General features: G+C 35.0%; 1 protein-coding gene across 1 annotated transcript in view; it reads right to left on the reverse strand.

Moving 5' to 3' along the window:
• Positions 1-16,887, reverse strand: part of PLCZ1 (phospholipase C zeta 1) — a 54,114-nt gene that overhangs the window by 5,024 nt on the left and 32,203 nt on the right. Inside the window, exons 8-10 of the mRNA XM_086771933.1 lie at positions 16,513-16,669; positions 14,763-14,879; positions 1,931-2,103 (exon numbers count right to left, since the gene is read on the reverse strand). Of these exons, the coding sequence (XP_086628059.1) occupies positions 1,931-2,103; positions 14,763-14,879; positions 16,513-16,669 (447 nt within the window). The remainder of the gene's footprint in view (positions 1-1,930; positions 2,104-14,762; positions 14,880-16,512; positions 16,670-16,887) is intronic.

Consider the following 16,887-nt stretch of genomic DNA (forward strand, 5'->3'; position numbering starts at 1 on the left):
AGCAAACCCTGACACTGTCCCCTTTCTTCCTAGAAAAAATCTACCACCTTCACTAGAAAGCTTTGCAAGATGCAAGCACTGATAGACTACCCACTTAGAACCAGGGGAGATTCTTTGACACTCTTTGAATGTCAGAAAGAAAATTTAGCCACAATGGTCAAGTCCTGCTTCCCACTCTTACCTTGTTGCTAGACTCAGTCTAAGTCTCCCACAGAGTGGGAAAAAAGTGAGCTGTTCTCATCACTTTATGACCCAAATCCATAAATACAATCAATTTTTGAGATCCAAGGTGAAGCAGACATACAGAGAGTAGTAAATAGCATGATAGGCTCAGAAGTTTCCATACGAAATACATTGAATATCTGTACTTCTGCTTCAAAGGCTGTATGCTTCTTGTTGATGAGAATCATGGCACATCAGGTTAAGAAGGGTATTGAATTCAGTAAAATCGGGCCCTGTGTAATTTTTGGGTTCACTTATGTCCTTCTCTTCATGCATTCCTTCATTTATTCACATTCATTCTGAGAGATTTGAACCCCCAAGATGTCTTATATCTTTACTCTCTGATAAGTAATTTCTCCATTCACCAAGTTGGTAACTGTTCTTTAGCAGAACCTGTTTTTCCTTTGATTCCTGCTCCTGTCTCTTTTTGTTTTCAACCACTTTTTCCTATTTTTTGCTGCTGACTGAATGAATGGGTCTTTCTGTGTCCTACAGTTCCTCAGCTGGTGGGATGCCATTGCAGCTTTGTATCCTGCACTACAGCTTGTCATCTCAGTCTAAAAAGCTGCCTTTCTCTTTTCCAACTTCTTCCAAACTCAGACATTTCCTTCCCCTCCAATGATTGTGTCTGTCTCCTGATTTACAGCTGGGGATTTTTCCTCATCTTGATTAACTCTAGCTTTATACAAATAAGGGCTAAAGTAACTGATGTAAATGCACAGCTGCTTGAAATCATCCAGTAATGTCTATCCATAATTGGTATGCTCACTGTTAGGTCACTAAAATGTTCTTGATTAGGTGCATACATTATGTAAGTATTTTATAATTGTTATTAGCTAATGTTTTATCTCCACTATTTAGTTATCTGAAAGAAACAAAATAGCAATTATGCACTAATTTTATGCTAACTAAATAGCATTTATGCAAGTGGTGTACTGTGTAATCAGAAACAGCACTTTTTCATTGGGAAGAGGTAGTTTCCTAACTAGTGAACAATTATAAAACATCTGCTTGACCTCAAAAGAAGGGATTTTCTAACCCATTAGTTTTAAATGACATGTATTTCTAATATTTTTTAAAGTAAATCAGATTTCAATTTGGGAGTAGAAATAATTCAAAGGCTTGTTAATTCATTCTTCTTTTTACACTTATTTATATCATTTTAGGATGATAAATAGCCTTTTATGTATGCATAGGAAGACAATGAAACTTAAAAGAAGAATAAAGCTTCCTATCATATCATTAAACATTTCCATTTGTCAATTAGCTTTATAATAGTACATATGGTATTACTAATACTTAAAGAAAATAACACCAAAATTGCACATTCAATTTCTGAGTTTTCAGGGTTCAGTCCCCACAAAAGTAACTGACGAGGCCCTTTGTCAGCTACATTTGTGACACAATGCAAGGTATATTTATATTTCTGTGCAAAACACCATGAAAAATTGTGGATTTTTACAAACTCTTATAACTTCTGAACACCTACATATTTTTAGCAAACTTAAATGAACTACTGATGGTAAACCATCCAAGCAGTATACACTATATGAGAGTTTTAACGTGTTATTAAAGACCAATGTGAAACTTCCCAACAACCAGGAATGGGGATAAAATTAAAAACCAATAACAGATAACAAATAGGTCTGAACTACATAACATTTGTTTTCACATTTTATGGAAGACACCAGTAATTGACTAATCTTACCCTTATTGACAGAGACATTGGTACACTATATCTTCCCACAGTGTGTGGGCTAAACGTTGAATCATGATTTCTCAAGAATTCTGGTTTCAGAATATAGCCACAACCACCATTGTCTAGGAATTTGCCATTTTGCAGTTCCATTTGTACTCCTGGTGTCTGGAAGTTTAAGGCCACTATAAAAATAAATAAAAATTTATTTTAGTGAATTAGAGTTGGTATCACTTTAGAAAGCAACTCTCTGACAATAATAGTAAAAACAAAAGCAAAAGATATTAAAATATATATCTTTCAACTCATATGTAAGATTCCGTTTTTTCTCTTAAATTTAGCAGTATTCAATAACAAATGATTCATGGGCAAAAGAAGTGCACTATTTAGAACTGCACCACGGTTTAAGCATTACCCTATACATGTTTTTTTTACATTGCAGTGTGTTGAGCGTTTTCACTTTTGTTTCTAAATTAGATATTGGAGAATATTAAATGAGAGATCTTTTTTCTCCATAAGGACTAAATGCATGTACCAGTTCCTCCACAGTGGCAAGACCCTGCATCCTGCTTACAAAGTTCTGGTACAGAAGGCAAAAACACAGGATTGTAACTAACCTTAGTTCTGGTGCAGAATTAGTCACAGAAACATGTCACCCAGAAAATCAATAAACTTCAGTTTAGAGTTACAATATTCAGTGCAAATGATCTATAAGTTTATAGAAGTAGATGCAATATTAAAAGTGTTCTTAAATTTATGTAAGCAAACTCTCTTCAAGCTTCATCCTCCAGTACTGGTGTTTATTGTTAGTATACACCTGACAGATTTTCCTTTCCTTGGCAACTCAAAACATTTTTGGTCTGCTGCAGCAGCAATAATAAAATAACACACTTCTCATCAACAGGATATTGTAATTCATGAGATAAAGCCAACATTGAAATAGACTTGTTTAATGAAATTTTCCCCTATTCCTGCACATTGGAGCTTCCTGTCACATTCAGAATAGAAAATGCACAAGTCAAATCAGTGGAGTGATAACATGACGTGTTAAATAGAAAATGATAAAAAGTCATTTACTTGATGGCTTGGCAGGAAAAAAAAAATGAAGACTTTAAGCAGTACAACTGACTCCTCATAATAATTCAGGAAGAGGATCTTATTACATATTCCTATGAGATAATATGAATGTGTTGAATGAACATTTGGCAGAATTCAGAAATTTTTATCTCATGTCGAATATACGAGAAATTTGGATCTCTTTCACTGCAAAAATCATTTGTTTCTTCACTGCTTTGATGACCCTTTAAAAAAAATTCTGTAGTAAATGACACAAATAGGAACAGATCTGCAGAGTGAAACAACTGATATTACAGACCTAATATTTGCAGTATGCGTGTTTTCAGTAGGGTTACTTCAGAAGAGCTCTAGCCTGGTCCCATGACCTCAATACCAATTAATAGCTGGAATACATCAAGTGGTCCCAGAGTGCATCCTCTGTATTGTCTGAAAGGAATCCCATCTGTGCTAGCAGAGATTACTCTGCAACATGAACCAGTGTGCAGTAAGTAGGAACAACTGGGAACCTTGTCTAAAAAAAAACAAAACGCCAAACAAACAAAAAACTAAAACCAACAACAACAAAACACAGCATGCACTCCTACTTTAAACTAAATGCTAATGTAGACACAGCATAGATTCTGTGTCAATATGCAAAGAAACTTTAAGCTTATTTTGTCTTTGACAGTAGAAATTAAACTTCAAAATGTTCACATTGCCCATTGCACACCATTGCCTATTTTTTAAGAGGGTAAGTAGTCTCTTGGTACAGTTTTGGCAGTGGTTAAAAATTTGTTTTTTATGACTCAACACATCATCCAGACAGACCCAAATGTGGTGCTATATGAGTCTTGTTGTATCTTTACATTGATTCAGGTAGTGCAATTAATTCTATGGAGCCACAACCCTGAGACCCCTTGAAGCCTAGGTCCTGGTATGATCTACAGACAACCTCAAGATCTCTCAGTACATTGGTAATTCCTAGGCCATAGTTGCAGAATAAGTGGTTTAAAAAGTAGCTGAAATTAGGCAAATTGAACAGTCATAGCTTCAAATAGCAGCTTCCACATGATGAAACAAATTACATGATTGCACATAATGACACTGTTGCTATATTTGCCAAGCTTCATAGGCTACTAAGCAGGAAAATTTGATTTAGCAACAGAAACAAGAAAAGGAAAATACTTTATATTTTATCATATTAGGAAAATTACTTTTGCAACACAAGTGAAGGGCAATGTTATTACGGATTGATATCTTCAAACATCAACACTATGTTTTTACTTAATTTAATTTTACCTTAGAATAAGTTAAAAACACACTGAACAGTAGTTTTAATTTACCTACTGATTTCCTGGTATTGCAAGTTGTAACTTGATTAACTTAAGTGAATGTGAAATTTTGTACTATATTCTCTGAGATGCATACTTCTACTACAACTGTTTGCAGGGTTCATAGCTGCTTGTGGCCTCCTAGGTCAATGCTTTACGGTGTATTGCTGATGAACAGTTTTTCTTTTTGATTAGATGCAGTTATAACCCTTACACTTCTTGAGAAATGGCACAGTTCAAAATTAAAACCTATCTTTTCCTTCGTCTTGCAGTATGGTCTTAGTAACATCTTTCTGCAAGGAAGACTGAATTTCTACCCAATGTTTCATGCATTTTGCTGAATTCAAGAACAGAACTATATCAATTACATGCTTTGTACTGCTGTTTTATGAAACAGTAGAAGTCTAATGCATGTATAAAGAGAGCTTTAAATTGCTGGTTTCTTTTCAAAGAAGATGAAATATGCTTACTATGAAACCATTTGACCACCACATAATCTTAACATATGGTTTTCATGGGAAAGTACAGGCACCTGAAGTTTAGCACTGTGTAAGTTAAACTTTCTCCTCAGTCCTTCCGCTAAGTATCAAAAGCCTCTTAATATTGGCATCAAAACCAAAACAGTGGAGCAAAACATGAGCTTAGAGGACAACCTGAGCAAAGAAATTTCTGAATTTGATTCCTGCATCTGAAACGGAACCAAGTTTTCCTGGAACCATGAGGCAGAATCTCCTTCAGATCAGAGTATTTGACACTCGAGTCTCCTTACAAAGTACCAAAGCTGCCATGGCTGTCCCTGTTGGGCCCAGATGTAAATAACTTCATACAGCAAATGCAAGTTAGGAAATAGCTTAGCTCCAAAAGATTAAACAATCCATAACGCACAGAAGAATACAAAGGGTATATTTAATCTCAAACCTCTGTGTCGCAAGCAGTTAACTGAAGGCAGTCCCACAACTGCTTGCAGAACTAACCACAATCTAAGTATTTAAATACAGCACCTAGCATAAGCGCTACCATTCAAGACATAATTGATTTTCAGACTGAAAGCAGAAGCTTTTGAAAACCAAAGTAAGCACTGGGGTTCGTTCTTAGATTTCTAAGTGACTACAATTTGAAGGCAATTGAGAAAAACTGCATGTCTTCTGTCTGTGATGCTGCCTCTCAGCTAATATTCCTATTGAAAGTTTTAAATTGTCATTTTTTAATTTTTTGTTCTTCACTTCCTGGTTCTATTAGCTGTATGACAACCCTAAGGTTTAATATTTTTTCTGCATTTAAAAAGGAAGATTTAAAAATGGATAAGCATGCATTTATCACCACTTTTACATAAAATTAGTTACTTAATTTCATTTTATGCCATTTAAAATCAATTTCAAACTGTCTGAATTTCATGCAATCTCCAAAAATATCATATGTAAAAAGCCCTCAGTGTCAATGCTCTTAACTCCGTTATTTACTTCACTCATTTGAGTCTAAAGAGATGTAATAAATCACACTTCCAATCCTTTGATCAAACTTGTTGCCATCCTCTCAGCTCTTTCCAATTTTCTATATTCTTAAAATGGACCGCTCACAATGAATGCAAAGCATCTTCTGTGCCTTAAATATCCAAAATTTCAACTGAATTACACACAGACTGGGAAATACTATGAAAACAGGACCATATCTTAATGATCTGACATATTTTGTCATTGGTTATGAGACAATCCATGGGATTGGATTTGAAGACATCACATTAATTCCGTATTAGCACTCCCAAATGGGCACTGGATGTCTACCCTTTTTTCTCCCATGCAGGTCACAGCTGCACCCAATCCATCACTGCCCAAATTTCCAGAAATATTTTCAGAAGTCCTTACATGACTGAGTAGTTCACATGACTTTTAAAAAAGTTATGTAGGTGGCTTTTAAACAATTTTATCCACATCCTGAGTAAAGGACATGTTAAATTAAGTATGAGTTTACTCAAAATGTGAATCAAAAGGGAGGATATTCAGTCATCAGATTACATTGAAACCAAGGGAAGACATCTGAAGGAAGAATAAACTGTAATGTGACGACAAACTGTCACCTGTTACACATACCAGGAAACATGCATTCACTTAACAGAAACAGCATACACAGCAGGAGGATCTCTTATCAGTAGTAAACAAATTGTATAAAACCAAAATATAAGAACACCTTCATCATCTGAATGATAAATATAACACTGTTTTGTAAGCCTTGTGCAATCATTAGCTATCACAATATCCTCAAGTACAAACAATATTTCCCTTTTAGTACATTGAAAATATTATTTAATCTAACATGCAGTCTGATGGAGTTTGCATAGGAGAAATACAGTGCATGCTATAGCACCCTGTAAACCCTTCTCACTAACAGCAGATGTAAGGAAGATAATATCCTCTATCACCAAGTAGTCAGAACATGTAACCTGGGAAAATGGTGGAACTTTGTGGTTTTAAAACACCTTCTTCATCTGGGTCTGTCTGAGAAAGTAGAAAGACTTCCAGTGTAATTAAGACTCTCTGCCCAATTACAGCAGCCTCCTCAGGCTGCTCTGAGTCTCAGCATTGCTTCTTATTCTGGTCTTGTCTTGACATGTCACTCTGATCCCCACTGCCATCTCCAGGTGCTTGTAAATTCAGGCTCGTGGACATACTGTCCAAAGTCAGTCTTTTAGGTGTCCTCAGCATCACCTTTGCCTTGGGCTTTATGAGTTTTCTAAATCTTTATACAGCCCTCTTGCCAAGCCAGATGAGAAGCCACTCAGACTGTATGAAAAAGGACTTATTGTCTACCAGAAAAAAAAAAAAAAAAATGCTATAGAATAATTGGTTGCTTTACAACACACAGCAGACTTAATTTGTTAATATAAATTTTGTGTCTTATCTCTTTTTTCAACCAAAAAAAAAAATTGTTCAAACTGTATGTATTCTTTTCTTCTCCTTACAGAATAAAAAAGGCCTTTAGCTATTCAGACTCCAAATTTTATTAAGCTTAATTATAATTTCCGGCTTTGCTAATCACTGATGTACTTTGAAATGTACACTCCTATTCTACAGAAACTTAATTTATGAATGACTTACAACATGAGGTATTCTGCTGTAGTAAGGTGGACTGCTCTTCTGAGAGTCAAGTAATGTGCATAAATGTCTGACACATCATGCTCTGCGTGCGCAAACAGTCAATCTGTCCTTATTGCCTTTGGGCCAATTCAGTGCTGTAGCTCTAAAGACATTATCATTAGAAGTGTTAAGAATTCAATCATTCTAATCTTCCTAATTGCAGACATTGTCCCTACTTAATTACAATAAGCTCTGCCAGAAAAAAAAAATTATGTCAGGTGATTAAAAATAATCCATTGTCCAAGTATATCTGCAATTGGTTTCAATTAGGGATCTTCTCTTGTGAGGTTCTCATGGGAAAAGTACGTAAAGCATTTCTGATAAACTGTCTAATCTAAAATTTAAATTGATTTTTGCTATTTAATTAATGTGTCAATCTGAAAGTTATAATTCAGTTAAGTTTGAGGATCTTTTGGTTGTCATTTCACTTATTTCACACCTGAAACAGATAATTTTTCAAAGTAGTGTTTAAAATTTATTTGCCTTGTGCATCCTAGCAGAACAGTGTTTCTCATCAGCTTCCCTTTCCTGTTTTAGTCTGGGTTTCTAACACAGGGTTTAGAACAAGGTCAGTAAGGAGTTCAGAGACAATTGTGTCTCCACATTTTTTTCTGTCATTCTTTTAAGTTAATCTGCTTTCAGATAAATTATTTAATATTTTATTAGCTGTCTGCAGTTGTGGAGCTAGTGAAGATAGTTGTGAAAATTATTTTCATTATTACTGTCAACAAAATGCTGACAAAATGAAATTTCTGTGTTTCTTTGATTTTAAGTGAAGCTCCAGTATCTATTACACACACACTCATTAAAAAAAAATAAAAAATAAAAAAAACCCAAACAAAAACAACCTGCTTAAAAAGAAGCAGCCTCCAGCAGAACCCAAGAGCTTTTTCATAACCCTAGCAGTTAGAGACCTTCCAGCAAGAGAAACATGAAACCTTTATTCAAAACACTTCCCGACTCTTGGAGCTGTTCCAAAGGAAAGGTGAGTGTATTTAGGCAGCTTCAATATCGAGGTGACACCATCCCACATAATTTGTAGATGTTTACAGAAGAGTTAACTGTCCCGCCACAGCTACTGAGGATCTAGTCAACGAAGTTTAAAAGACAACATAACTAAAAATGGATCCATACTTTAAGTACAAGATTAATCATATCCCTGGAGTCTGCAATTCTAATAGTTGTCCCCCACCTTCAGAGGTGAAGCAACACTTTTTTGGGGTTCCATAAATCACGATGGCCATGTGGCCTATTACAGCTGTGGATTTTTTTCCAACTACATGACTTTGTTAGTAATAAACACACTTCTTTGTTTGGCATGTCAGTAATATCTTTCCAGAACACACTATTCAACAGTATTTAGTAACATATACATCAGTTGTGCAAGATCTAGTTTTCACTTCCTAAACATGAATTTTTTGACTGTTAAAATATTAGGTAGAAAGTAATAAAATAGGTATTGACTCCCCCACACACACCCCTTCCTGCAAGACAGTAGCTGATCTATGATGACTAGTCCTATACTTGAAACCTCAATTGAGAGGAAGCGGGCAACAAGTGATGCTTTTCTATGCCTTCTCATTTCATTCTTCTTGGCTTGGAAGCCAGCAGGAAATCTTTCCTGTCTTTCTTATAGCACATTCTCCATGAGTCAGTTATGGGATAAGGCCACAACAAGCCAAGACAAAGAATGAGCTCCAGACTGGAAGGATAGCTGTACAGAACAGCCTGGGTGTGTTTTTGCTATGAGGTATATGACGTGTCAGACTCATTCCCTGCCTTTGAGCAGAAGAGGTGTTTTAGTTTGAGACAAAATCTGGAGTCAATTCTGGAAAGACAGCTGAAGCCCTGTTTAATGGCTGGAGACTAACTACTAGGATTTTAGATGCAGAATGAACAAAGATGAAATTCTGTACCTGTCCTTTCCATGTCACAGGCAGTGTTTAGAGTTAAGTCATCTGCAAGGTTTTAAGGATCACAATGCTAAATTAAGAGTGCTTACTGCAATAACATACTGTAAAGAAGTTTGAGGTGTTCTAATAAACTAACTAGACATAAAAATAAAAACATTAAAGCATGTCACTTCACAAATTTCACTAGAAATTCAAGCAACAATTCAAAGCTATAATGTAATGAATAGTCTCAGATTGTTTCAGATGTTGCATTAGCTGTTCAAAAAAGCCATGTTATATAAAATGATGGCTTTACACTTTTGCTGTGTTATAAAAAAATTTCCAGTAAAAATAATATCCAAGAGTATAAAATTATCATGCTTAAAAACTAATTAAACTTACAAGAAAAATTAATATTCTACTATCTTTTAATAGAAGAGTCTGTGTTTTTCCTTAAATTCAATTTCATTATTTCATAAGTTCCTTTACTAAATTTGACACTTCAATACATATTCAATACATATTCTAAAATGTATGGTGTTGGGTAAGATTGTGAGAATATCTAAACTTCTCATGGTCAAACATAATCTGCTTATTTAGAAAAAAAAAAAAATCAGTCCTATCATCTCTAGTTTTGCCATTTGTCCAGCAAGAAGGGAAAATACAGTTTTACAGAAAACATAGAACAACTGGAAATTCCAAAGTGAAATAATTATCCTGTGTCCTCTGTTTTCTTTATGAGGTTTTTCAAAGTCTGCCTCTTTTAAGTTTTCACTCCTTCAGAACCCAAGTAAGGTCAGATTGACAGTCATTTGAAGTTGCACAGGTGAGGCATACCAAGATCTAAATAAGTGGGTTTCTTTTGCCTAGATAGCGTTAGAGATTAAAATCAGAACTAGTTATAAACTCTTTATAATTCATCTTTTTATGCTTATTTTTTATTATATTATTGCACACAAGATATATATATATTGTCACAAAACAGATGTGATAAAATTTCCAAGATGCATCTCGATATCACAGGCCAAAACAAAACCTATAATAAGAAAAAATCCATCATACAAGTAGTGGAACCTTCAAAGTAGCATATACATTTTTATGAGTGCTTTAGAAAACATATGCTCTATATAGCCTCTTCTAAAACAAAATTCTGTACCTGCCATAACATGGTTTTCTCATATAACTTACTCAATGTTTTGGTCATTCCTGTAGACTTTTGATACATTGACAATGTTTTCTATTGCATGCAAAGGACATTTTTTAAAGGCTATTTAAGTGTTTCTATTTGTATTTTCACTGAAGTTTTTTATTTGTTTGTCTTTTTCCTCTGCTTTTCTCAGTCCATATTATACAATTTATATTTGTTTATTTAAATAACTATCTTGAATTTTCTTTCTCTTCATGTCTTTACTTTCCATTTTATTTACTAAATAAAAAGGAGATGCAGATACGCCAAATCAGTTATTTCCAGTGCTACACTGCAGTTGTATGCAGGAGGCATACTGATTTTCTGAAACTATAAAAAGTTATCGTAGGCGTTTTTCTCCATAAGATCTCTTTGTTCACAAAACCTATCCTGTTCTCATGAGTCTCCATTTTCAGAGAATGGACACTGAGTGCACAATAATATCCAAAAGTGATTTTGTGGAAACGCTGTACTTTTTACTGTGGTTTTTAACTTTTCTTCTGCTGGAAATTAGTTTTACACAATTACATACTTCTCGTCCTCAGCCCCAACAAATCTTGAGCTTTCTGGGCCATTTCATCCTGCTTTAGCTGAGTGCCGGGCAGCTCTGAGTTAATATGTGCGAACCAATTTAGAGGAAATTGCTGGCAAGGTACAGAAGAGACCACTGTTTTGGGCGTGTCGCTAAGGGAAGTGAAGGAATAACTCAACTCTCATCATTTATGTGATGCAGAAGCCTGGCAGGGAGTATTATATATAGGTTTGAACAAAACCTAATGTATTTTCTTTGCCCAGTCAGAACAGTTATGAATGTTAGAGTGAGGTAAGTGAGAAGAGTAAGCTAGCAGGTGTGGGGAAGCTGAGAGGAGCTAAGGAAGGGGAATAGGTGACACAGGAAAAATCTGAGAATCCCATGAACAGTTTTAGGAAAACAAAAGAAGCAATCTGGAGGGATTACTTCTGCATATGGGATGCAGAGTGCAATGATAGGGAGACAGGGAATGTATGTGGGCTATATGGACACAGCACAGACAGAAAAATTAAAAGATCTGTGCTAAATCAGTGGAAGGACATCAGCAGAAGATTCACTGAGTGGAGCTTTGGGAGTTGCATTGTGAAGCACAGTCATATTTCTGCCAAACAGTTATCTAAAACAGATTAGGGAATCAAGAATCTGACATGTCTCAGAAACAATATATGAGCAGAATTGCTTATAATCAGACTATTCCCATGAGAAAAATGTTTCTTTAAATGAAGATGCAAATGATGTGACCAAGAGGGCAGATCTAACCACTTCCTGCATATTTTTAATTCTTCCAGGAAGGGATCCAAAGCCCCTATATAGTAAAAATCATATGTTTTGTGTATTAATGTTTAGAATGACTTTTTGTTAAAGTATACTTGAGTCAACAATGAATGTACTCATTTTGAAAGACTTCCATCCTGTTTAAGATCTAACAAATGGATATTCTTGGCAGAGATCAATGTGGAGATTTACAGGCTAGAAAGAAACTGCAGTATGATAAACCTGAGAGATTAATTCAGTTTTAAATTAAGTTCCTTTTGTCACCCCTTCCTCTAAGCATGAAACAAACTTAATAGTTTTTAATAGCAATGAGGATAGTATATAGACAGTGCAGCACCCAAGCTAAATAATCCAGCAATAGCATGATACCCGCCTAAGTGAGGATGCACCACAAGGATGGAATATAATCAAACCAATTTCAAATGGTCTAGTAATGGTGAGATATTTCCAGCAATAGCCTAGTTCAAATCTGTACTATAAATAAACATTTATAATGACACAGACACAAACAAGATTGATACTCACTAGTAATTTTTTTTTACTCCTAGCGTAGTTGTAAAACTCTATCTCAATACAACACTCAGGATGAGAAGCAGAATTTGTAACAGTGAGAGGATTATGGGAGTGTCTGAGTACATTTCAGTTCTTTCACTGAGTGGCCAACACCGAGTGGCCAAATTCACATAATATTCCTAGTCATTGTTTCCCAGTCAGTGTGACACTGACAGCATGGCACAGCTTGGGGTGGCGACAGCAAATAGTAAGAAATTTAGGCTTGGAAGTGTCTTCCACCACTTCCACCACTTGTGGCCAGGGCCAAAGACATGGGAACAGCAATCTCTCAGTGAAAGCTGAGGCATGATGCTCCTTCTAAGTTCTATAACTGTATGAGAGTAGCTGGGGATACACTAGGGGGTTAAACAATAAATAATATTCATGTGCATGGTTGATTGGAAATAGTACACTGTTAAAAATAGTTCTGAGAAAGTAACTTGAAAGTAACAGAAGATATTTTGGGAGCTGAAAAAGGAAACAAGTGAAAAGGAAGCCTGGAGCAAGGGTACACATAAGCTCTAGGGCCCTACAGGGAAAGCGAAATCTGTGCCTATCTCTGTACGAGTGTGCATTGTAACACAATAAAATGAGACCATACCTTTCACCTCTCAAAACTGTGAGCCTACGGCAAACTGGCCTGCTCACCCCACAGTCTCCCTCAGGTGGCTTTGGTATAGAATCAGAAAAAAAGATATATGTGGATGCAAAAAATATTGTTCTCTAGCTAAGGCTGAAGAAGATGTAGCAGACTGAAGTAAAAAATATTCTGTAATTGAGAATATTCTAAACTGAAGAACAAAAAGATGAAAGCAAGATTGACTCTAAAGCCATTAAAAAGGGGAAATTGCTTACAGGTGAGAGGTTTTCAAAGCCTGCTGACTAGAAAAGTCATGCTTATTTTTAACAATTTCAAATTAAAAACTAATTGGAAATGAGGAGAACCAGAAGTTATTGTTATTTCATTGCTCAGGGAATTAATATGCTTTGTACTGGAAATGAAGATGCTAAACCTACTTTGCATCTATACAGTCTCTGGAGGCTCCTAGCAGCTCCCAGCTGTACCTGAGGATTCTGCTGACCAGGAGCATTTGAGTGCTTCTTTGCAGTAGCATATCATAATCTGGGAATTCTTGGCACCAATACTGATTTTTGTGCCCACAACTCTTGCATCTGTGCCACTCCAGTAGCACAAAACCATTGAAAACCCACAGATCTTTCAGATGAGAGTTCCATTGCTGTGTAAAAGTTCCTACAATCACACATATATATCTTTCCATCACCTCTTCTAATTCAATGCTATGGGACAACCTTAGGAAAAAGCAAATGCAATTGCAATTCCCATCTTTAGCTAAACAGACAGCTGCTGTATTCCCTTGCTAACTACAAAGCAGCTACTAAGAGTGCTACTCCTCAGTTGGAAAATATTTTTTTTTAAATAAAAAAGACAAATAATTAAAAAACAGGAAAAAAAAGGGGGGGGATAAGAAAAAATAAGAAGAAGCAACCATTTCCATTTTCTCTTTCAAACATGCTCTATTTATACCTTAGCCACAGCTGACAAAAAGCATGGAGGTTATGGGATTTGATTAATACAGCATGCGAAAGAATGTAACCTATTTTTATTTTCTTGAAAGGTATACTGCAAAATTTTTGCTGGTACAATGCTTAATGCATAGCATGCTTGCTTTTACCTCAAAACCTAAGGTAACCTAGTTAACAAAATAGTTTCAGCCCAAACAGACAGGCAGTAAAATATAAATTATCATTTAGAGTCTCCTTACAGACTCCTACAGATAAATATTATAGAATTACTAATAAAAAATTAGATAATATATAAAGAAAATAAGAAAATTCTGGTTTAATAGTTGAAAGTTGTTTACATATGTGCTTTTGCTACTGTTCCATAAGATAAAACCATGATTTGTTTAGTCTTAGGGCTAGGAGTAATACAAAATAAGGTTCAAGAATTTAAAAAGTTGTATTGTTCTTACTAGTGTTTTTCCTATCATCCAAAATGAAAAATAAGATAATTTAAAGGAATTAATGAATTATAACAGATTGGGGTGTTTGGGTTAAGATGTAGCTATTTAACAAAAAGTTATATTTATAATTAGTTAGGGCCTAATTGTAAATAATTACAAAAGTAAATAGACTAAAATAATATTCACCTTTGTTACTCTGTACCAGAATTCCTGGATTCCAGGATGTAAAATTACTAGGATATGTAGACTGAAGGAGAAGGTTAGATAACATAAAATGAAAGAGATTCCAGTAAGGGAAAATATGTAACTAATATAATACAAAAAATACTATAGGAAGGAAAAACTCTTATACCCATACGGTTTCTGCAAAGCCTGGAATGCAATAGTCTCTGCAAAGGTACATACCCATTTGACATCCCACATTCCAGAACTCTTGAGGATTATAATTTGAAGAGGTTGCTCTTGTTCCTTTGGGGTAGATTCTTGTAATGAATCTTGAAGTATGTGAAACAAACTCATTAGCTGAAGAACAGAATGATAAAAACTTGGTGAGAAAAACTTCTTTAATAAAGAGATCCTATTTGAATAAATAATAATGCAAATATAACAATCAGATCCGGCTTCTTTTTTTTTTTTTTTTACATGATCAGTATATCATATCAATATATCTATATTTTAGGACATTTCTATGCATGTCAATATTAGTATACAGGCCACTCTGAGATATGACTGAAATCCGATTTTAAAACCTTAAAATGTGATAGTATTTTGTCTATATTTGAATGTGATTTTATTTCCATCTATAGTGCAGACTTTTGTTAAAAGTTCAATAATGAAGAATCATTCCTTATGGAAAAATTCTATTTCTTCACCTCTTTTTTAGGTAAATATATAATTTTTATACTGAAGACCTCTGTGTTCTCATGGAAAATAGGGAAGACACAAAACAGGAAACTGATCAAAAAGTCTATTCATTCTTTTAGAGGTGAATAGGAAAAAAAATCATTCCAAGATAATCTTAGCTTGATTAGTGTTTTGAGGTTTAAATAAAACAACTGAATAATCTCAAGATGAGTGAATAGTGCATTTCTAAAATACACTGAATTGGCTGCTTTATAATCTTTAGAAAATCTTAACTTTTCAAGTGAGTTGATTTTCTTCCTCCTAGTAATGTTGCTGCCCACAAAAGCATAAACTAAACAGAGGTAGAAAACTTCAAATTACTTCTGTCTATGTTATTGCTGTTTAGTAATTAAACAGAAAGCATTACATTTCCAGGATCATCACTCTAATCCTTTCCATTCTCCCCCCACCCCATTTTTCATTTTAACGGAACTACTTTTAAGTTCACTAGATTGTTAGAGGGACCAGAGAGGACTCTGACTACAAACAGCTGGCAAAAACCTACTTGTTTTGATGCCGTTCAGCACCATTCACCTAACTGACCATTTAATCATCTCCACAACATGGTGGATGGCAGCTGGGCTGGCCATGAAGGAAAGGGCCTGTGGCAGACTTCATTCTTATGGTCAGTTATCTCTGTTCTTAACGCTCCCTTAAGGCTGTTGGCAAACAGCTGCAGTTAAAACAGCAGAGGCGGCACTGTATTGGCTGCATCAAATGGAGACGCTCCAACACAGAATGAGTTTTGAATAATAATCCAATTTGGATGGTATGAAAAATCTGGTCCAACGGAACAAACTGTCTGCTATCGGGTTATTCATTCTGCCGAGGCAGATCCTCTTATCTGCGGTTATCATCAAAGCCAGGGGTACTGCATGCCCAGCTCCAGTGAGTACCACAGACCATACATGGAGGGGTGAAATCTATTCCACACATTTTCTAATATTGACCATAACTTCTAAATTATTTGATGCAGAAAATAATGAAACAAAAGCCATACATTTTGTATGCTATGTTAATATTTGGTCTTATAAAGCTACACGAAAAATAAACAATTTTCAATTTTCCTCACAAAACCAACTGAAATATAAAAATGCAGTACACATGACAAGATATTTCTAAAACAATGTTATAAAACCAACCAAATAAAATTGGACAGCATGTGTGCTATAAAATTTTACCCCTTCCAATGCCTAAGCACTGAACCATAGCAACATTGTAACTTTTATCTAGTTAAATCAAAAGAAATTACCTGAACGTTTTACAAATCTTCGTGCTGAAACCTCTCCAATTGAATTATTTTCATAGCACTTCTGATTAGCTAGGGAATGCTCAAAGCTCACAAACTTCTGAGATTTGGTATAAATCACAAGGTTTGACAATGAAACAGCAATTTTTGGCTTCTTTTTCTAATCATAATATAAAATAATGGAAGAATTAAAATACCACAATAACACATATTTCATTATTATTATTAACAATTCAGAAGAAACTATCATTTTGGATGCATAAAGCATGGGAAAATGTGTCACAATTAATGGATATTTGAGCTTAAGTTATGACTTTTGATAGTGAGAGTTGATCCAGTCAGAGACAATTAGGGTTACTGTCTCTGTTCATCATAGAA

Source organism: Chlamydotis macqueenii, chromosome 1 (assembly GCF_036417535.1).
Source record: "Chlamydotis macqueenii isolate bChlMac1 chromosome 1, bChlMac1.mat, whole genome shotgun sequence".
NCBI classification, from domain to species: domain Eukaryota; kingdom Metazoa; phylum Chordata; class Aves; order Otidiformes; family Otididae; genus Chlamydotis; species Chlamydotis macqueenii.